This window comes from Coregonus clupeaformis, chromosome 16 (assembly GCF_020615455.1).
Source record: "Coregonus clupeaformis isolate EN_2021a chromosome 16, ASM2061545v1, whole genome shotgun sequence".
NCBI classification, from domain to species: domain Eukaryota; kingdom Metazoa; phylum Chordata; class Actinopteri; order Salmoniformes; family Salmonidae; genus Coregonus; species Coregonus clupeaformis.
Window position 1 is genome coordinate 30,148,443 of NC_059207.1, and position 19,383 is coordinate 30,167,825.

The 19,383-nt window shown below is 46.9% G+C and overlaps 1 protein-coding gene and 1 long non-coding RNA gene across 2 annotated transcripts; both read left to right on the top strand.

Annotated features, from left to right (window-relative positions):
* The first annotated feature begins 386 nt into the window (after positions 1 to 386).
* LOC121584941 (SET-binding protein) lies at positions 387 to 14,168 on the top strand. Its single transcript, XM_041901205.2, has 4 exons — positions 387 to 1,788; positions 2,091 to 2,295; positions 7,091 to 8,156; positions 13,408 to 14,168. Exons 1-4 carry the CDS (start codon positions 455 to 457, stop codon positions 13,878 to 13,880), a joined length of 3,078 nt encoding a protein of 1,025 aa, XP_041757139.2. The 5' UTR covers positions 387 to 454; the 3' UTR covers positions 13,881 to 14,168.
* A 70-nt stretch (positions 14,169 to 14,238) lies between these two features.
* Positions 14,239 to 18,766, top strand: LOC121584940. Its single transcript, XR_006003776.2, has 2 exons — positions 14,239 to 17,373; positions 17,427 to 18,766. It is a non-coding gene; the product is annotated as an uncharacterized LOC121584940 (long non-coding RNA).
* The last annotated feature ends 617 nt before the right edge of the window (positions 18,767 to 19,383 follow it).

A 19,383-nucleotide genomic window follows, 5' to 3' on the forward strand; every position in this document is an offset into this window, starting at 1 on the left:
AGAGGAGGAGGAGGAGATGGAGAGGGAGATGCCAACGCTTGGTGCTCCTGTGCTGATGGAGGAGGGAAAAGGGAGGAAGAGGAGGAGGCGGTCTCTCCAGGAGTCACTCACCCAGGAGGACCAATCGGAGCAGCAGCAGGGCACTGACATCACAGAGAGGAATGAATCAGGGCCTCCGGAGCCCAAAGTGTCCCACAAAATGAAAGGTCACAAGATGGACTCATACAGGAGTGAGTCTAGGTCAGGTCGGGGTGGGGAGGGTAGCCAGCCAGAGGCAGACGGGGACAGAGGAGAGAATGGGGAGAAAGGAGAAAGAGCAGAGAAGGAAGAGAGAACAGCGAGAGGAGACAAAGGAGAGAGAACAGGGAGAGGAGAGAGAACAGGGAGAGGAGAGAGAACAGGGAGAGGAGAGAGAGGAGAGAGAACAGAGAGAGGAGAGAGAACAGAGAGGGGGATGAGTGGGGCCGACATGGAATCAGCCATGATCCAGAGCCGGGTGAGGAAAAACCCAGTTGGCCGTCCTAGATCATCCACAGACTCCCACAAACACCCTGACCCTAACCCCAGACTGCCTAGCCCTAACCTCAACCATATCCCTAGTCCAAGATCCAGCCTCAACCCTAACCCTAGACCGCCCAACCTATGCCCCAGCCTTAACCCTAACCCCAACACCAGCCCAAAACCCAGCCCTTACCCCAGACCCCCCAAGACCAAGGACCGGTGGTCCTACCTCAAGTCCCGAAGCTCCCCCAGCCTGATCCAGAGGGAGAGTGGCCACAGTCCCCTGACAGCCATGTCTGAGCCCCCCTCTGCATTCCCCATCACCCCCTCCAGCCCTCTGTACACCAACACAGACAGTCTGACTGTCCACACCCCCGCCAAGCGCAAACGAGGTCGTCCCAAAAAACAACCCCTGCTCACTGTGGAAACCATCCATGAGGGTACTTCCACCTCCCCCCTGAGCCCTCTGGCCCGGGACAGTCCCGCGGGGCTCAGCCGCAGGAAGAAGACTCACGCGCTAACCACACTAGCCCAAATCGCATCTGGTTCCACTAGCCCCAATGCTAATGGGTTGAAACTGAAGCGCAGTGAGAGTGGCCATGTCAGGTCGGTGAAGAGGCTGAAGCTGGGGAATGTGCAGAGCATCCTGAATGAGATCCTATCAGGCTCCAGCCAACATGGCAGCCTGGCGCTGAAGTCCGCCTCGGCTCCCGTCTCTTCCACCATGACGGCCATGGCCTCTACCATTGAGGCGCATCTGGGGAAGCAGATCAACGTCAGTAAGAGAGGAACCATCTATATCGGGAAGAAGAGAGGGAGGAAGCCACGCTCCGACACCCAAACCCTTCCCCACAGAGGCGGGGCCAAGCCTCTTTTGCCTGTCCCCATGTCCAGCCTGTACAACAGCCTCCTAGTGCCTTCCACCCTCCCTCCCAGCTCCACTACCCTCCTCCTCAGACCCAGTCACACCCTATCCTCTCTGTGCCCCCCCGGCCCTCGCAGCACCTACTCTGACGCCACCATGCCCAGCCTGCAGCCCATCAGTACCCTGCCCTCTAAACCCCCAGGCAGGGGGCTACTGGGGGCCGGCTGGAAGCTGTCTCCCCCGCGCCTCCTGGCCAACTCCCCGTCCCACCTATCTGAGGGGGCAGCGTCCGTCAAGGAGGTGACGCTGTCACCCATCAGCGAATCACACAGCGAGGAGACCATTCCCAGCGACAGCGGCATAGGAACGGACAACAACAGCACCTCTGACCAGACAGAGAAGGGAACTAACGCACGACGCAGGTATCTATCTCTCTATGAGTGAGTGAGTGAGTGAGTGAGTGACTGAGTGACTGAGTGCGTGAGTGCGTGCGTGCATGAGTGTGTTAGTTAGTTAGTTAGTTAGTTAGTTAGTAGTGAGTGAGTAAGTGAATGCATTAGTATGTTCATTAGTTAGTAGTAAGTGAATGAGTTAGTGAGTGTGTTAGTTAGTTAGGTAGGTAGGTAGGTAGGTAGTTAGTTAGTCGATGTTGCCCAGGGGTTTGGTTGAAACCACAATAGCAACATTGTACATCCAGTTGACAGGTTTATGTTGTGTGTTGCAGATACTCATTTGACCTGTGTGGGTTTGAGGCTGCGGAGGCTGCAGTTCTGGAGGCATCCAGTCGCGGCAGTAGGGGTCGCTGTGTGCGGCAGGCGGCAGTGGTGGACAACTTCCTGTCCCAGCAGGAGAAGAAGCAGAAACACCGCAGGAAGAGGAAGTGCCTGCAGAGCCGAGACCACCTGCACTTCCTGTCTGAGCTAGAAGAGGTATCAAATCAAACTTCCTATTAAAATCTCATCAAACTTAGTGTAGGAGTAGGATGAAGTTACCACTAGACTTATTGTATATTATGTCACAGAGATTTTAGAGGAAGGGTTCATTGTGATGTCTGGAATAGAACAAATTGAAACCCCATCTGTTTGATGTGTTTGATATCTTTCCATTCATTTCATTCCAGCCATTACAATGAGCCCATCTTCATATATTTCTATATAGGCCCACAAGTCTCCTCTGGTATTATACACTGAGTGGACAAAACATTAGGAACTCTTTCCATAACATAGACTGACCAGGTGAATCCAGGTGAAAGCTATGATCCCTTATTGATGTCACATGTTAATTTCACTTCAATCAGTGTAGATGAAGGGGAAGATTTTTAAGCCTTGAGACAATTGAGACATGGATTGTGTATGTGTGCTATTCAGAGAGTTAATGGGCAAGACAAAATATTTAAGTGTCTTAAACGGGGTATGATAGTAGGTACCAGAATGTTAATAAAATTGGCATAAGTAATAGCACATTTCCATGGAGGCTGCTAGCTAAATATGCTAACGAGCGCAAACAGATTTTTTTTGGTGGGGGGAAAAGACAGGCAATCCAGCTCATAAAGTTATACATATACAGTGGGGAAAAAAAGTATTTAGTCAGCCACCAATTGTGCAAGTTCTCCCACTTAAAAAGATGAGAGAGGCCTGTAATTTTCATCTTAGGTACACGTCAACTATGACAGACAAATTGAGGAAAAAAAATCCAGAAAATCCCATTGTAGGATTTTTTATGAATTTATTTGCAAATTATGGTGGAAAATAAGTATTTGGTCACCTACAAACAAGCAAGATTTCTGGCTCTCACAGACCTGTAACTTCTTCTTTCAGAGGCTCCTCTGTCCTCCACTCGTTACCTGTATTAATGGCACCTGTTTGAACTTGTTATCAGTATAAAATACACCTGTCCACAACCTCAAACAGTCACACTCCAAACTTCACAATGGCCAAGACCAAAGAGCTGTCAAAGGACACCAAAAACAAAATTGTAGACCTGCACCAGGCTGGGAAGACTGAATCTGCAATAGGTAAGCAGCTTGGTTTGAAGAAATCAACTGTGGGAGCAATTATTAGGAAATGGAAGACATACAAGACCACTGATAATCTCCCTCGATCTGGGGCTCCACGCAAGATCTCACCCCGTGGGGTCAAAATGATCACAAGAACGGTGAGCAAAAATCCCAGGACCACACGGGGGGACCTAGTGAATGACCTGCAGAGAGCTGGGACCAAAGTAACAAAGCCAACCATCAGTAACACACTACGCCGCCAGGGACTCAAATCCTGCAGTGCGAGACGTGTCCCCCTGCTTAAGCCAGTACATGTCCAGGCCCGTCTGAAGTGCATTTGGATGATCCAGAAGAGTATTGGGAGAATGTCATATGGTCAGATGAAACCAAAATATAACTTTTTGGTAAAAACTCAACTCGTCGTGTTTGGAGGACAAAGAATGCTGAGTTGCATCCAAAGAACACCATACCTACTGTGAAGCATGGGGTTGGAAACATCATGCTTTGGGGCTGTTTTTCTGCAAAGGGACCAGGACGACTGATCCGTGTAAAGGAAAGAATGAATGGGGCCATGTATCGTGAGATTTTGAGTGAAACCCTCCTTCCATCAGCAAGGGCATTGAAGATGAAACGTGGCTGGGTCTTTCAGCATGACAATGATCCCAAACACACCGCCCGGGCAACGAAGGAGTGGCTTCGTAAGAAGCATTTCAAGGTCCTGGAGTGGCCTAGCCAGTCTCCAGATCTCAACTCCATAGAAAATCTTTGGAGGGAGTTGAAAGTCTGTGTTGCCCAGCGACAGCCCCAAAACATCACTGCTCTAGAGGAGATCTGCATGGAGGAATGGGCCAAAATACCAGCAACAGTGTGTGAAAACCTTGTGAAGACTTACAGAAAACGTTTGACCTGTGTCATTGCCAACAAAGGGTATATAACAAAGTATTGAGAAACTTTTGTTATTGACCAAATACTTATTTTCCACCATCATATGCCAATAAATTCATTAAAAATCCTACAATGTGATTTTTGGGATTTTTTTTTCTCATTTTGTCTGTCATAGTTGACGTGTACCTATGATGAAAATTACAGGCCTCTCTCATCTTTTTAAGTGGGAGAACTTGCACAATTGGTGGCTGACTAAATACTTTTTTTCCCCACTGTATAGGTAGCTACCGAATGTCATTTTTGGTGAGTTTGGACATTTACAAGCGAATGTGAACGAGAGACATTGTGCAAATGAACAAAGTTTTGAGGCATGCTTGTCTGAAGGAAGAACAGTACTGGCTCTGGAGCAGCATGTGTACACGCTGTGTCTGTGTGGTGTCTGGAGTCGCTAGGGCAATGGGCCTGCCTGCTCTACTCGAAGAAGGGGGGGAAGGAGCATATGGGCTGAGAACGGAGAGGAGAAAAAACACAAGGAAATCAAGATAGCAGGCAGCTGTAAATATTTCTCAAAAGAAAGCTCACATTATATGATGCACCATCTCTTTATTAATTCAGCCACTTACTTAGATAACTAGCAAGTTAAACTAAGGGGTTGCGTTAATGCAGAATTCTGCAGTTATCATACAGAAAAAAAGATACAACGCATAAGAAATATCTGCGTTTTGTAAACTCAGATCTAAAATGCTTCTTATTGTAATTTCTGCTCGGCATCAGACTAATTTTATGCTTCTGTTGCACTTCTCCACTCGGATAAGAATTCACAAACGGGCATTCTATTAGCAGACAGCACTCTGATGTGTAACTACTTTTCTCCAGGACATTTCTCGGTGTAGCCAACTTACTTTTCTCTGGTAAAATGCAAGATTAACTTTAAGCAAAACATTAGGAAATGTAGCTGGCTACATTCTTTCTATGATAAACATTATAAATATGATAGCCATGTATCGTTTTTGCAAAAAATACCTTGCTTTTTCATTGTAAGCTAATTTACAAATGTGTGGCTACCACTTCTGTTGTCATCTGATGAAAATGAAGCTATCTTCTGCCGAATGTGTTGCACTAATGTATTTTCTGTGAAGTAAAACTATACAGTGAGGGGAAAAAAGTATTTGATTCCCTGCTGATTTTGTACGTTTGCCCACTGACAAAGAAATGATCAGTCTATAATTTTAATGGTAGGTTTATTTGAACAGTGAGAGACAGAATAACAACAAAAAAATCCAGAAAAACACATGTCAAAAATTTTATAAATTGATTTGCAATTTAATGAGGGAAATAAGTATTTGACCCCCTCTCAATCAAAAAGATTTCTGGCTCCCAGGTGTCTTTTATACAGGTAACGAGCTGAGATTAGGAGCACACTCTCTTAAAGGGAGTGCTCCTAATCTCAGCTTGTTACCTGTATAAAATACACCTGTCCACAGAAGCAATCAATCAATCAGATTCCAAACTCTCCACCATGGCCAAGACCAAAGAGCTCTCCAAGGTGCATCTGAAGTTTGCCAATGAACATCAGAATGGTTCAGAGGAGAACTGGGTGAAAGTGTTGTGGTCAGATGAGACCAAAATAGAGCTCTTTGGCATCAACTCAACTCGCCGTGTTTGGAGGAGGAGGAATGCTGCCTATGACCCCAAGAACACCATCCCCACCGTCAAACATGGAGGTGGAAACATTATGCTTTGGGGGTGTTTTTCTGCTAAGGGGACAGGACAACTTCACTGCATCAAAGGGACGATGGACGGGGCCATGTACCGTCAAATCTTGGGTGAGAACCTCCTTCCCTCAGCCAGGGTATTGAAAATGGGTCGTGGATGGGTATTCCAGCATGACAATGACCCAAAACACACTGCCAAGGCAACAAAGGAGTGGCTCAAGAAGAAGCACATTAAGGTCCTGGAGTGGCCTAGCCAGTCTCCAGACCTTAATCCCATAGAAAATCTGTGGAGGGAGCTGAAGGTTTGAGTTGCCAAACGTCAGCCTAGAAACCTTAATGACTTGGAGAAGATCTGCAAAGAGGAGTGGAACAAAATCACTCCTGAGATGTGTGCAAAACGTCTGACCTCTATGATTGCCAACAAGGGTTTTGCCACCAAGTACTAAGTCATGTTTTGCAGAGGGGTCAAATACTTATTTCCCTCATTAAAATGCAAATCAATTTATAACATTTTTGACATGCGTTTTTCTGGATTTTTTCTTGTTATTCTGTCTCTCACTGTTCAAATAAACCTACCATTAAAATTATAGACTGATCATGTCTTTGTCAGTGGGCAAAGGTACAAAATCAGCAGGGGATCAAATACTTTTTTCCCTCACTGTAGTTGCATGCCACTGATTACTCTTGAAGCAAAAAAACACTGTTGGCTTTCAATATAAAACGCGACCCATGTCAATACACAGCTGGACTCACCTGCTCCTGCTTTCTCCAGTTGTGCTATTTACAAACAATCAAACATGTCACTGGCTCAACTGTTCTGGAGAACTATGGTAAGCTTCATAATGTAAAATAATGTGACAAGTGAAATGAAGAACGCGATCTGCTTTATTTCCTAACATATTGCACAAGTTGACTGCAGGTATTTACTTAAGAAATAGCTACACATATTAAAATGTATTGAAAAACTTCAAATAAATAGTTTAGACGGTATTGACGCTATTGTAAAACCATCACATGGCTATTTCCAAATTATACGGTATACTGCCTAAGCCTATTATCCAGTACTGATTTAATATGACTGTAATAAATGATCCAGTACTGATGTGGCCTCCTCCTCTCCTCTGCCAGGTGGTGGTGAAGCTGCAGCAGCTACATGTGTCTCACCGACGGTACGCCTCCTGCTACCCCCAGCACCCCTACCCCTCCATCTTCCGCCTCAATTTCCACCACCACTACTACCCCCTGACCTACGACCCCTACCCCTGTGACCCCGCCCCTTACTTGCGCAGGACCGCCGAGCTCAAGGCCAAGAGGAGGCGCGGCCGGCCCGCCAAAGCCAGTGAGCCAATCACGTCCAAGCTGCCTTTTGTCCAGGGGTTTGGGTATCCACTTGCAGGGGGGAACTACTATGCACCGTATGCCATGCCTTACGCCCCGCCTCTGAGCCTGGGCTACTACCCCCCAGCACCCCCCCTCTACCTGCCCCACCATCCCCACGGCCCTTCACCACCCTCCCACTTCATGAGGCCTGCCGTCCCCCCTCCTAAGTTCCACTCTGGGGGTCACTCCAAGCTCCAGGCCGGAGCCAAGCTACGGACGTCTAGCGGCCCACTACAGGGTTCCTCTGGTCGGGGAGAAGGACTGGGATCCCTGGGCGGTGATGGTGGTGGAGGTCTTGGAGGGGTGAGGCTCCACAAGAGGAAACACAAGCACAAACACAAGCACAAGGAAGAGACCCCCCTCCTCTCACCCCATGACAGACAGGAGCTGGGCGGGCTCTTCAGTGGTGCCAAGACCAATGGGCTGCTCAACCTGTTGACTGACAGGCGGGAGATGAACAATCCGAAGCGTCAGGAGAAGCAAAGGGGGGGTGGGCGAGGCTCTAGAGGGGAGTCCAGAGGAGCGATGTTTGAGTCGGACCCTCTCTCTTCTATCTCCATGGACCATGTCCAGTTCCGCCCACGTATGCCCGGACAGCCAATGAGCAGCTTCCTGAGCAGCTACAGCAGCCAATCACAGCGGCCAGAGATGACCTCTGACCTTTTCAGATTGCGGGAGGAGGGCAGTGGGCGCGGCAGAAGGAGAGGTTTAGCAGTGTTCGGAGAGGAAGGGGTGATGTCATTCCACAATGCCAGGAAAGAGAAGAGCCAGGAAACAGAAGAGTCGTTCCACAATGCCAGCCCCACTCTAACAGGTAACGACTTATTACTGACAGTCACAGGCTTATTACTATGTTATAATACAGCCCCACTCTCTCCAGATATCTGATTGTTCAGATTTAGCTCCAAATATATTTTTGTACCGATGCACTGCATTTATTAATTCCAGTCCCTATAGTGAAAACAACATCAGTAATTCCTTCTTCTTCATAATTTTAATGTAATACTTTTTTTTGGACATAAACGGTATATATATGATATGGATAGCATATAAGATTTCTTCCCAGTTTTCAGAGCAGACAGGTGAACATGTGTAAGCCTATAGCAGACAATGAGGCAGTCAGCTCCTAAAACACTAAATACTGAACAAATGTGTTTTTGGTACATTCTGTATTCTGAGTGCAGCGAGCACATCTGGCCAGAGAGAGAGAGAATGAAACGCATGGCTGGAAAGGACTATAATTCACCAATCTCTCCCTCCCTCCATCCATTCCTCCCAGCCTGCCAATGGTTGGTCCCAGAGATATATGATTCTCAGGTTGTGATTTATATTCTCCAGACAGGCAGTAAAAGGCAGTGGCTGTGTTAACAGAGCTGGCCACCAGCCAGGGCTTTAATGAGTGGGGCCTAGTCCAGTGGAGGGGGAGAGAAGCCAGGGGCTCACTTAGATTACATCCCCCTACCCGGGGGACCTGCGGGGGTTGACTCACACACACTACCTCCTCGCCCTAATCCCCCTTTTTCCCCCCCTTTTTCTCTCTCCCTTCCTCCATCTCTCCTTCTGCTCTAGACAGGTTATACCCCTTATTTTTCTCTATTCCCTCACGTCACTCTCTCCTCTCCCTGTACCCTATCTTTTCACCTCTACTCCCTCTCTCTCACTACACTCTCCCCTCTACTATACTCTCTCCCCTGTCTCCCTCTCTCTCCTCCCTCTCTCCTCTCTTCACTCCCTCGCTCCTCTCTTCACTCCCTCTCTTCACTCCCTCTCTCCTCTCTTCACTCCCTCTCTCCTCTCTTCACTCCCTCTCTCTCCTCCCTCTCTCCTCTCTTCACTCCCTCTCTCTCCTCACTCTCCTCTCTCCTCCCTCTCTCTCCTCTCTTCACTCCCTCGCTCTCCTCTCTCTCCTCCCTCTCTCTCCTCTCTTCACTCCCTCTCTCTCCTCCCTCTCTCTCCTCTCTTCACTCCCTCTCTCTCCTCTCACCTCCCTCTCTCTCCTCTCTTCACTCCCTCTCTCTCCTCCCTCTCTTCTCACTCTACCAGCATGACTTACTGCTATGCTCCACAGGCCAGCCCGAGCCCAATTAAAACACACACACGTGCACTTACACTCTCTGGCATACACACACACACACACTCTGATCTAAAATTCATATTATTCTCCACTCTTGTGTGATTGAATGTGTTTCTAAATAATTTCCTCCCTGTGATTGGGTGTTTATCTGAACCTGATTTGAACTGTGTGTGTTTGTGCTCCCACTAATCAGCAGGTTCCACTGCAGCTGACAGCAATCTCACAAAATCATTTGTATAAAAGCAGGTCATCCTTTTTGCAGAGTTAATGAGAGTGATGTTCTCTGCGCGTGCACACACACGCACACACACACATGCACACACACACACACACACACACAAACACACAATAGAATCCTTCCTCCTGCAGTTGGCTGAATGCTCTGGATAGTAGTGTACCTTAAACACAGATCTAGGATCAGCTTACCATAGCCAAATCTTAACCAATAGGGTGAAGGACACAAAACAGAACTGCCCTCAGATCAGATCAGCCACAGAGCTATAGACACTGAATAACTGCTGAAGGTCATAATTTTTATGATGCATATATGCAGCTCATACATTTCTGCTACTTAGTGTGTGTGTACGTGTGTGTGTCTGTGTGTCCGCACCTCATAAATTGCTGCTACTCAGTGCTTAGTGTATTAGACTAATGACTCTTTGTCTCAGTAGAAGAGAGGCTATGGACAGGAGGCTTTATTATACGGACACTAAATGCTTTATTCTCATCACATCTTTCATATCTATAAACACTCAATCATGATCATAATATGATGAAGATCTCAAAACCTTTGGGCAAGTTTACAATTTTAGAGTCAGGAGTAAACAGTTTGTCTTTTGAAATCATCAGCAAGCATTTGATAGCTTGGAATACCGATGATGGACAGATTGGACAGATGATGGACAGATTATGAATGAATGTTGTCTTTCAAGTAATATTATACTATTCTCATTTATATTGGTCTATCTAGCACATTAATTGTTAGTTAGGACTGTGTTAGTACTGTTACATTGTCATATCTTAGAACACTTCTGAGGAAAACCCAGAGATACTGAAGAACCACAGTGAATATAAGAGCGAGAGAGGGAGAGGAGGATGGCGAGAGCAGGGAGGATAGAGAGAGGGAGAGAGCAGGGAGGATAGAGAGCAGGGAGGATAGAGAGAGGGAGAGAGCATGGAGGATAGAGAGAGGGAGATGGCAGGGAGGATAGAGAGCAGTGAGGATAGAGAGAGGGAGAGAGCAGGGAGGATAGAGAGGGAGAGAGCAGGGAGGATAGAGAGCAGGGAGGATAGAGAGAGGGAGAGAGCAGGGAGGATAGAGAGCAGTGAGGATAGAGAGAGGAAGAGAGCAGGGAGGATAGAGAGGGAGAGAGCAGGGAGGATAGAGAGGGAGAGAGCAGGGAGGATAGAGAGCAGGGAGGATAGAGAGAGGGAGAGAGCAGGGAGGATAGAGAGAGGGAGATGGCAGGGAGGATAGAGAGCAGTGAGGATAGAGAGAGGGAGAGAGCAGGGAGGATAGAGAGGGAGAGAGCAGGGAGGATAGAGAGGGAGAGAGCAGGGAGGATAGAGAGCAGGGAGGATAGAGAGAGGGAGAGAGCAGGGAGGATGGAGAGAGGGAGGATAGAGAGAGGGAGAGAGCAGGGAGGATAGAGAGCAGGGAGGATAGAGAGCAGGGAGGATAGAGAGAGGGAGAGAGCAGGGAGGATGGAGAGAGGGAGAGAGCAGGGAGGATGGAGAGAGGGAGAGAGCAGGGAGGATAGAGAGAGGGAGAGAGAGAGCAGGGAGGATAGAGAGAGGACGAAAGCAGGGAGGATAGAGAGAGGGAGAAAGCAGGGAGGATAGAGAGAGGGGGAGAAAGCAGGGAGGATAGAGAGAGGGAGAGGGCAGGGAGAGAGGGAGAAAGCAGGGAGGATAGAGAGAGGGGGAGAGAGCAGGGAGGATATAGAGAGGGAGAGAGCAGGGAGGATAGAGAGAGGGAGAGAGCAGGGAGGATAGAGAGTGGGAGAGAGCAGGGAGGATAGCGAGAGGGAGAAAGCAGGGAGGATAGAGACCAGGGAGGATAGAGGGATGGAGAGAGCAGGGAGGATATAGAGTGGGAGAGAGCAGGGAGGATAGAGAGAGGGAGAGAGCAGGGAGGATAGAGAGAGGGAGAGAGCAGGGAGGATAGAGACCAGGGAGGATAGAGAGAGGGAGAGAGCAGGGAGGATAGAGAGTGGGAGAGAGCAGGGAGGATGGAGACCAGGGAGGATAGAGAGAGGGAGAGAGCAGGGAGGATAGAGACCAGGGAGGATAGAGAGAGGGAGAGAGCAGGGAGGATAGAGAGAGGGAGAGAGATAGCAGGGAGGATAGAGAGAATGAGAGAGCAGGGAGGATAGAGAGAGGGAGAGAGCAGGGAGGATAGAGAGCCGGGAGGATAGAGAGAGAGGGAGAGCAGGGAGGATAGAGAGAGCAGGGAGGATAGAGAAGGGAGAGAGCAGGGAGGAGGGAGAGAGCAGGGAGGATAGAGAGAGGGAGAGAGCAGGGAGGATAGAGAGAGGGAGAGAGCAGGGAGGATGGAGAGACCAGGGAGGATAGAGACCAGGGAGGATAGAGGGATGGAGAGAGCAGGGAGGATATAGAGTGGGAGAGAGCAGGGAGGATAGAGAGAGGGAGAGAGCAGGGAGGATAGAGAGAGGGAGGATAGAGAGAGGGAGAGAGCAGGGAGGATAGAGACCAGGGAGGATAGAGAGAGGGATAGAGACCAGGGAGGATAGAGACCAGGGAGGATAGAGAGAGGGAGAGAGCAGGGAGGATAGAGAGAGGGAGAGAGCAGGGAGGATAGAGAGAGAGCAGGGAGGAGAGGGAGAGCAGGGAGGATGGAGAGAGCAGGGAGGATAGAGAGGGGAGAGAGCAGGGAGGATAGAGAGAGGGGAGAGAGCAGGGAGGATAGAGAGAGGGAGAGAGCAGGGAGGATAGAGAGAGGGAGAGAGCAGGGAGGATAAAGAGAGGGAATGGAGGATAGAGAACAGGCACATTTAAAGGCGGCTGGTTTGGGCCTGTTTTGTCTGATTGTGCTTTTCCTCCATTTTGGCTTTGGTCCAGTCTGGGAACATAGCCCAGAGAGAAGGGGGGAGGGAGGGAGAGCGATGTGTGTATGAAGGGCAGGGTGCCCAGTTTACCAGCATGAAGGAAACAATATGGTTCCAGTTTCCTCTGCTCAGCCACTCTTATGCTGTGTGTGTGTGTGTGTGTGTTTGTTTGCTGTGCGTTTGTGTGAATATGTGTGGTGCGTGTGTCTGGCCTGTCTGTGCTCCAGATGCGTAGAAACACTATTGTGTAGAGACACATTTAATGGTTGAAGGAGACATTTCTGTGGATTTCCTGCTAGCAGAATGGAAGCTCCACACTCAATTCAGTTCAATTCAAAGGGGCTTTATTGGCCTGGGAAACGTCTCTCTCTCTCCATCACTCGCTCTCCTCTCCGCTCTTTAGCACAGTATGGAATCTCTACTTCTATCTCAGCTGCAATGCAGGCCTGAATATGGTGGAAATTAGCAGGAAGAAGCTCAAACAAAAACAGTGTTTCTGTCAATGAGCAAAATGTGCGTATGTCTCATCCAATTTTTGCATTCAGGCCAATTCTTTCTTGCTGACATTGTCTTGTGAACCCCTCTGATTTTGCCTTAGTTTCATTGTCATATCAAATAGCTTGTTAAATGGTGTCTTGTAAAATCCCCCCTCTCTCTTTCTCCTTCCTCTTCTCCATCTGTTAAGTCAATGAGCTTTATTGCCATCTTCATTCAGTATCTTACATTGCCCAAGCGCGATCACATAACTCTTTCTCTCTCTCCTCTCTCCTCTCTGTCTCTCTCTCCTCTCTCTCTCTCTCTCTCCTCTGTCTCTCCTCTCTGTCTCTCTCTCTCTCTCTCTCTCCTCTGTCTCTCCTCTCTGCTCTCTCTCTCTCTCTCTCTCTCTCTCTCTCTCTCTCTCTCTCTCTCTCTCTCTCTCTCAGGTAAGAGGAGGTATAAGCGTCATGAGGTGGAACAGATCCACGGTGAGGTCAGGAGGATGTGTTCTCTCAACAACGTGCTCAACAGTCAGAGGAGTTTTGAGCATGTGCAGAAGATCCTGCGTGTGAAGCGTCTCCAGCGCCAGGCCAAGACTGGCAACAACGTCGTCAAGAGGCGACCTGGTCGCCCCCGGAAACACCCTATTGATGAATCTGAACCCAACAATTATGGGAGGGACGAAGGAAGGGGCTTCGGGATGCCGGTGCTGGAGAGGTGTGTGGACCTACCGGGTAGGCGGAGCTTAAGACCAAGTCCCGTCCCCCAGCCTCTGGAGTTTTCCAATCACGACTCTATCTCAGTGGCCATTGAGACAGTGGTGCACCGAGCACGCTCTCTGGCTCCCCCACCGGTCAGAGGAAGGAAATGCAGGGGGAGGCGCAGGAGAGAGGATGGAGGGGATATGGCCTTCCACTAGCCAATCAGACGGCAGGACAGTTGCAGATACAGATTAGCTCTGGCCTATCAGAGAGCTGGTGAGAGGAGCCATCACTGGCCAAATGCTGCGTTCATAACCAAGTGGGAAGGTAGTATTTACCACATACGACTGGAAAAAATCCACATGAACGCCTCTCCAACTGGTAATTACTAGTGGGAAACGGGACTATCATCCCTGAGCTCTGATTTCAACCACATGCTGACCTCTGACGTCACCTAATAAGGAAATGACCTCGATAACAGCATTTTCGGCAGATAAATGCAACAACAAAACATTATTTATAAAAAGCTATCTATTAATATGGTTTTTGAACACTATCATTTGTTTACAAGCATGATAGCGGTACTTTTAGTTTATGGTTAACGAAGCTTGTTGGCCATTAGCCAATCAGCGTTTCTCAACGAGTTCAAAGCATGTGAATGCATCCAATTACCACTTCACAACTGGGTAATTACCACCTTCCCACTTGGTGATGAACATAGCAATAGCAGCCAAACAGACAGCAATGCTGGGACCACCTCTGTGCACTTTGACCTATTGACCTGTCTGTTTCTCTTCTATGATTGGACGTAAGGAGAGTGACTGCAGTAGGTCTCTATGAAGGAACATTAGGAGAGGAGTAGTGTTGCACTCTGAATGAGAGTGCCGCTGAGGACGGACAGTGACTCTTATCATACATGTATGTGATACAATGATGCGTACGGTCCTATAATATGATACTGTATGGTACTTTATCCTACAATATCTGATATATATGGCACTCTTTGATAAGGTACTGTATGATACTATGGTACTATACGGTATGAAATACTATGGTACTTTATGATACTCTTTATCTGAATGTGGCATTAGCCATGTCTTTACCAGCAGATTGGGGGTGGTGATTGGTTAATATGATACTGTGCAGCTCTGATGATTTTTGCCTTCTCTAATGAAGCTAGTTAAAGACCACCTTACTTACCCCTCTCACCCTTTATCCCTCACCCTTCAGACCCACAGGATCTAAGACCAGTAACTCACCCTACCCACTAACCCCTGTCCTCACCCCTAGCCCTTCTCCACCTGCCCTGTCCTGGGCAGAGGTACTTTAAAGGCAATATGTTGGACTGAGCTTCTCTGGCTGTAGGTCTCTACAGCTATGGTCTGGCTGTAGGTCTCTACAGCTATGGTCTGGCTGTAGGTCTCTACAGCTATGGTCTGGCTGTAGGTCTCTACAGCTATGGTCTAACTGTACATAGGAACATACTCCACTTTCACCCACCTTTTACTCCTGGGAATACAGCCCCTCTACATGTACTGGTTTATATCATATAGAAGTGTTGTACAATAGACCATAAACGTTGGGATTGTTGTTTTATAACCAAAAATAGACCTGGATGTGACTCAAGACCTGTTTGTTTTCAGACTGAAAGAACCACATGTATTCATTCATTTATTTTGTGTATGAGAAGGCCATCACATACATGGGAATATCAGGCGTGTTTGACGAAACCTTGGTTTTAATGCACTATATAAACATTCACTTACATTTAATCAAAGTCAGCACTTACATGCTTGTTCTAGCCTTATGTTTTGGCATTGACTTCAATGGTGAATATCCATTCAGAAACGTGCATTAATTTAATCAATTTGAATATGCAGGACACTCAGCCAATGGCGTCAAACCTAAGCCCAAGCCTGAGACTTGATTGGACAGTGAAGCTGGAGGAGGGCTAATGATCAGCATTTGTAGTGAGTGTGTGGTACTCTGATGATTCTGTCTGAGTAATGGTAGAAAAATAACATAACACAAAATTAAGTATTGGAATAGGAAAAACAAAGTCTCAAAAATATGTGTGTTTCACAGACTTGTCAGGTGTGGGGTTGTCGGCATTATCAATCTGCAGCTAAACACACTAGCTAGCAATCATCTCTTCAGTATTTCAGAAAATACCAGTGGGTCAGTATTTCATTGGGACCTGTGTCTAATGTAAACTTGGGAAGCCTCTCCTCTCTCTGTGAGGTTATTGTCAACTCCAGCAGTTCTGCACGTGCCTTATGTTTGTTTCTTAAACCATCACATCTCATTTTGGGGGAATTCAAAATGGCGGAGAAGTTACTGAGATTGAAACCACGTACTTATGATTGTGCATTTATGACACGTGTGTCTTAGCCACCACAACACGGGCACTACCTGTGTCCCTTTGCAGCCATACGTACAACAGGCCTGATTCCATTTCAGTTCCAAGCCCCTTGTGCTCACCCTGGCTCTTTGGAGTGAACAGATGTGAAAAGGCTTGGTTGAGCACTATGGGAAAGAAAGGTGGATCCATCACCATGTTGCATACACTATTACACACATCCAGTCCTTTCATGTCTGAGCGCTGCCAGGAAAAGGGGCCCTGAACTTAAATGGAACCAGGCCCCGGGCTGTGGACAGGCTGTGCCAGGGGAGTTGTATTGGGAGCCATGCTGTCTTATGTAGTTGTTTGCTATGCATCAGGTCTGGCCTGGGCTGTCTGAGGAATCCACCCTTCCACAAAGACAAATAAGTGTCTTATTTACCCAATAAAACATGAAGTCATGTAACCAGAAGTGTGAATAATATCAGTAATAATTTGTAAAGTGTTGTGCAGAAAGTGACTATCATTTCATGTCAACTTTAGTGACTGCAGCTCCCTGCAGTGCTGCCTTAATCAGAAGTGAAGCTCCAGTACTGAAGTGTTTGTCTGTTGTAAATAGTGTCTGTTCTGTTGTGTTCTGCCTGCATGGATACAATCTGGGCTCAGTTATGTACGCTGGGATAGCCTAAACCTAAACCCATCTTAGACCACATTTTACATTAGAACCAGCAAGACCCCATAAGTCAGTCTATCCATCCATCAATTAGAACATTCATAGCAAGGTTGAGATCCCAGGGCCTGTGTTAGTGACTCTCATTGCACTTCAGCCAAGACCATGAACCCTCATTGGCTAGCAGCTATACTCCCCTGAGCCAATGGGTACCTAGTGCAGCAGTGTGTGTGGGACGTGCTCAGAGGGCATTACCAAAAATACACCTGTCCTTGTCAGTGTGTGTGTCAGCTCACACACTGCGCAGAGACTGAGCCTGAACTGGATCTCCTAACCAAACTACACCTTTCACAGGAGGCCTGGATCTCTCTAAACCTGTCTAGGGTCTGAGTGTGGTCTAGTTGTAGTCTAGGTTTGGTCTAAGGGGTCTAGATGTAGTCTAGGTTTTGTCTAAGGGGTCTAGGTTTGGTCTAAGGGGTCTAGATGTAGTCTAGGTTTGGTCTAAGGGGTCTAGATGTAGTCTAGGTTTGGTCTAAGGGGTCTAGATGTAGTCTAGGTTTGGTCTAAGGGGTCTAGAGGTAGTCTAGGTTTGGTCTAAGGGGTCTAGATGTAGTCTAGGTTTGGTCTAAGGGGTCTAGATGTAGTCTAGGTTTTGTCTAAGGGGTCTAGGTTTGGTCTAAGGGGTCTAGATGTAGTCTAGGTTTGGTCTAGATGTAGTCTAGGTTTGGTCTAAGGGGTCTAGATGTAATCTAGGTTTGGTCTAAGGGGTCTAGATGTGGCCTAGGTTTGGTCTAAGGGGTCTAGATGTGGTCTAGGTGTGGTTTAAGTGGTCTATAGACTTCAGGCTTGGATGCTCAATATTCCATGGTCGGTCTCTGATGTTTGAGTTAAAGCCACTAGGATCTGTCTGTTTCTCTCTCTACCAGCCGATGTTCCGGTGCCTTCTACAGCTGACTCCTGATCCTCTGCTTTAACTCTACATGAGACCCACCGCGTGGTCCAGTACGGTCCCGTACGGTCAAGTTGGGTTTTACGGTCCTTGTTATGTACTGGATGCTGTATTCACTCTGATCCAACTGTATGACTGGTATGACTCCAGGTAGAAGTTTACCCAACCCTAAATCCCAATCTTCATCATCAGGGGGATGAAGGAACATCTGGTTCTGGATCAGTGGTTAGGGAAGACTTCTACCTCTACACTGAGACCAGTCTGACCAGTCCAATACAGCCACTGGAGCTGAATCATACCGCATGCGTCTCAAATCACACCCTACGTAGTGTACTACTACAGAACCTGTTCAAAAGCAGTGCACTATATGGAGAATATGGAGTCATTTGAGAAGCAGCCACAGTCTCTACTAATATGTGTAGTCATTAACATATATGTTATGTTTCCAAGCTTTAATGTTGTTCAACGCTGAACATGCAGATGAAGCATCGATGAGGAAACCAATAAATGTACTTTGCAAGAGCACAAAATTAGCTCTTAACTGTGTTGGCATAATTTAGTTTGTATACATTGTGTATTTGAACCTTTTTACTAGAGTGGGTTTTCCTTAATTTGCATGCTCGACTTGATTGTATGCATAAAGATTTTAGACAAGCGGAGAAGTTGACTTTCAGTTGCATTTGGAGCAAGACTTGTACATTGTTTGATATGTTTGTTTTTGTAATGGATTTTTAATTCATAAAGCATTTTTGTACATTGTATGAATATTAAAAATGGCAAATATTTGACATATAGAAATAAGTAAATACTTAGATGCTCATGCATATGCATATATCCTTAGTATGTATGTGTAAATGTACACATATTTTGTATTTGCCTTCGCTCATATACAGATATGTCATATGCAGATATACATGCAATATGCTGTATATGTATAGCCATGTCTGCTGGCATGCATCTGGTCATGTTTACCTATCATGATCTTGTAGTTTTTATTTTCATTTTGTTCTCTTTTCTCTGAGGAAAAGCTTGTTCTTTTGCTACCGTTTTCCTGGCTGGCCGCATTGGGCACTTATTAAGATGAAATTGAACTTGTTCATGTTATTCATTGTGTGAAATAATAAATGAGTTTATTGAAAGCTGATGATGTCATTGATGTGTTTTTGTTTTTCAACCTTTCCTTGAGGTGACCTTCCACGTGGAGACAAGCTTTATCCCAATTGGCATCCTATTTCTTATATAGTGCACTACTTTTGACCATTGCTCTGGTCAAAAGTAGTGCACTATATAGGGAATAGGGTGCCATTTGGAACCCCTCCATGCTGTAACCTTTATCTAGGAGAATGGAACATTCTTCAGAAAGCTTAATGCCATACAGGAAAGTGTTATTATGCGCCAGATTATACAACCAATAGTTCTGGTCCCGGATGCTGATTGGCTGAAAATGTGTTCCAGTTGTGATTTACTTTGTGATAAACACACCCTACCCCTACTGTCCACTTCTGCCCCCTTTACGTGTCTCCCCCTGTGTGTGTGTAAGTTAGATGGCTGCAGTAAGCTGTGCAATGCTGCAAAGCCCCAGTATCATGTTTTTACTAAGAAGCATCTTATCACGTCCTCTTACATTTACACACACGTTTTCGCACACATTGTTACATTCTCACACGCTCTTCTAGCTTCCAGTGCATCATACACATGCACATATACACACACTCAGACACTCTTACATGTTACACACACACACACACACACATTGTCCTC

Excerpts from the sequence above, each read along its gene's own strand:
- LOC121584941 (XM_041901205.2), top strand. The coding sequence starts at position 455 with ATGAGTGGGGCCGACATGGAATCAGCCATGATCCAGAGCCGGGTGAGG. Across the intron at positions 2,296-7,090 it reads TCCTGTCTGAGCTAGAAGAG|GTGGTGGTGAAGCTGCAGCA; the intron begins GTATCAAATCAA and ends CTCCTCTGCCAG. Across the intron at positions 8,157-13,407 it reads TGCCAGCCCCACTCTAACAG|GTAAGAGGAGGTATAAGCGT; the intron begins GTAACGACTTAT and ends TCTCTCTCTCAG.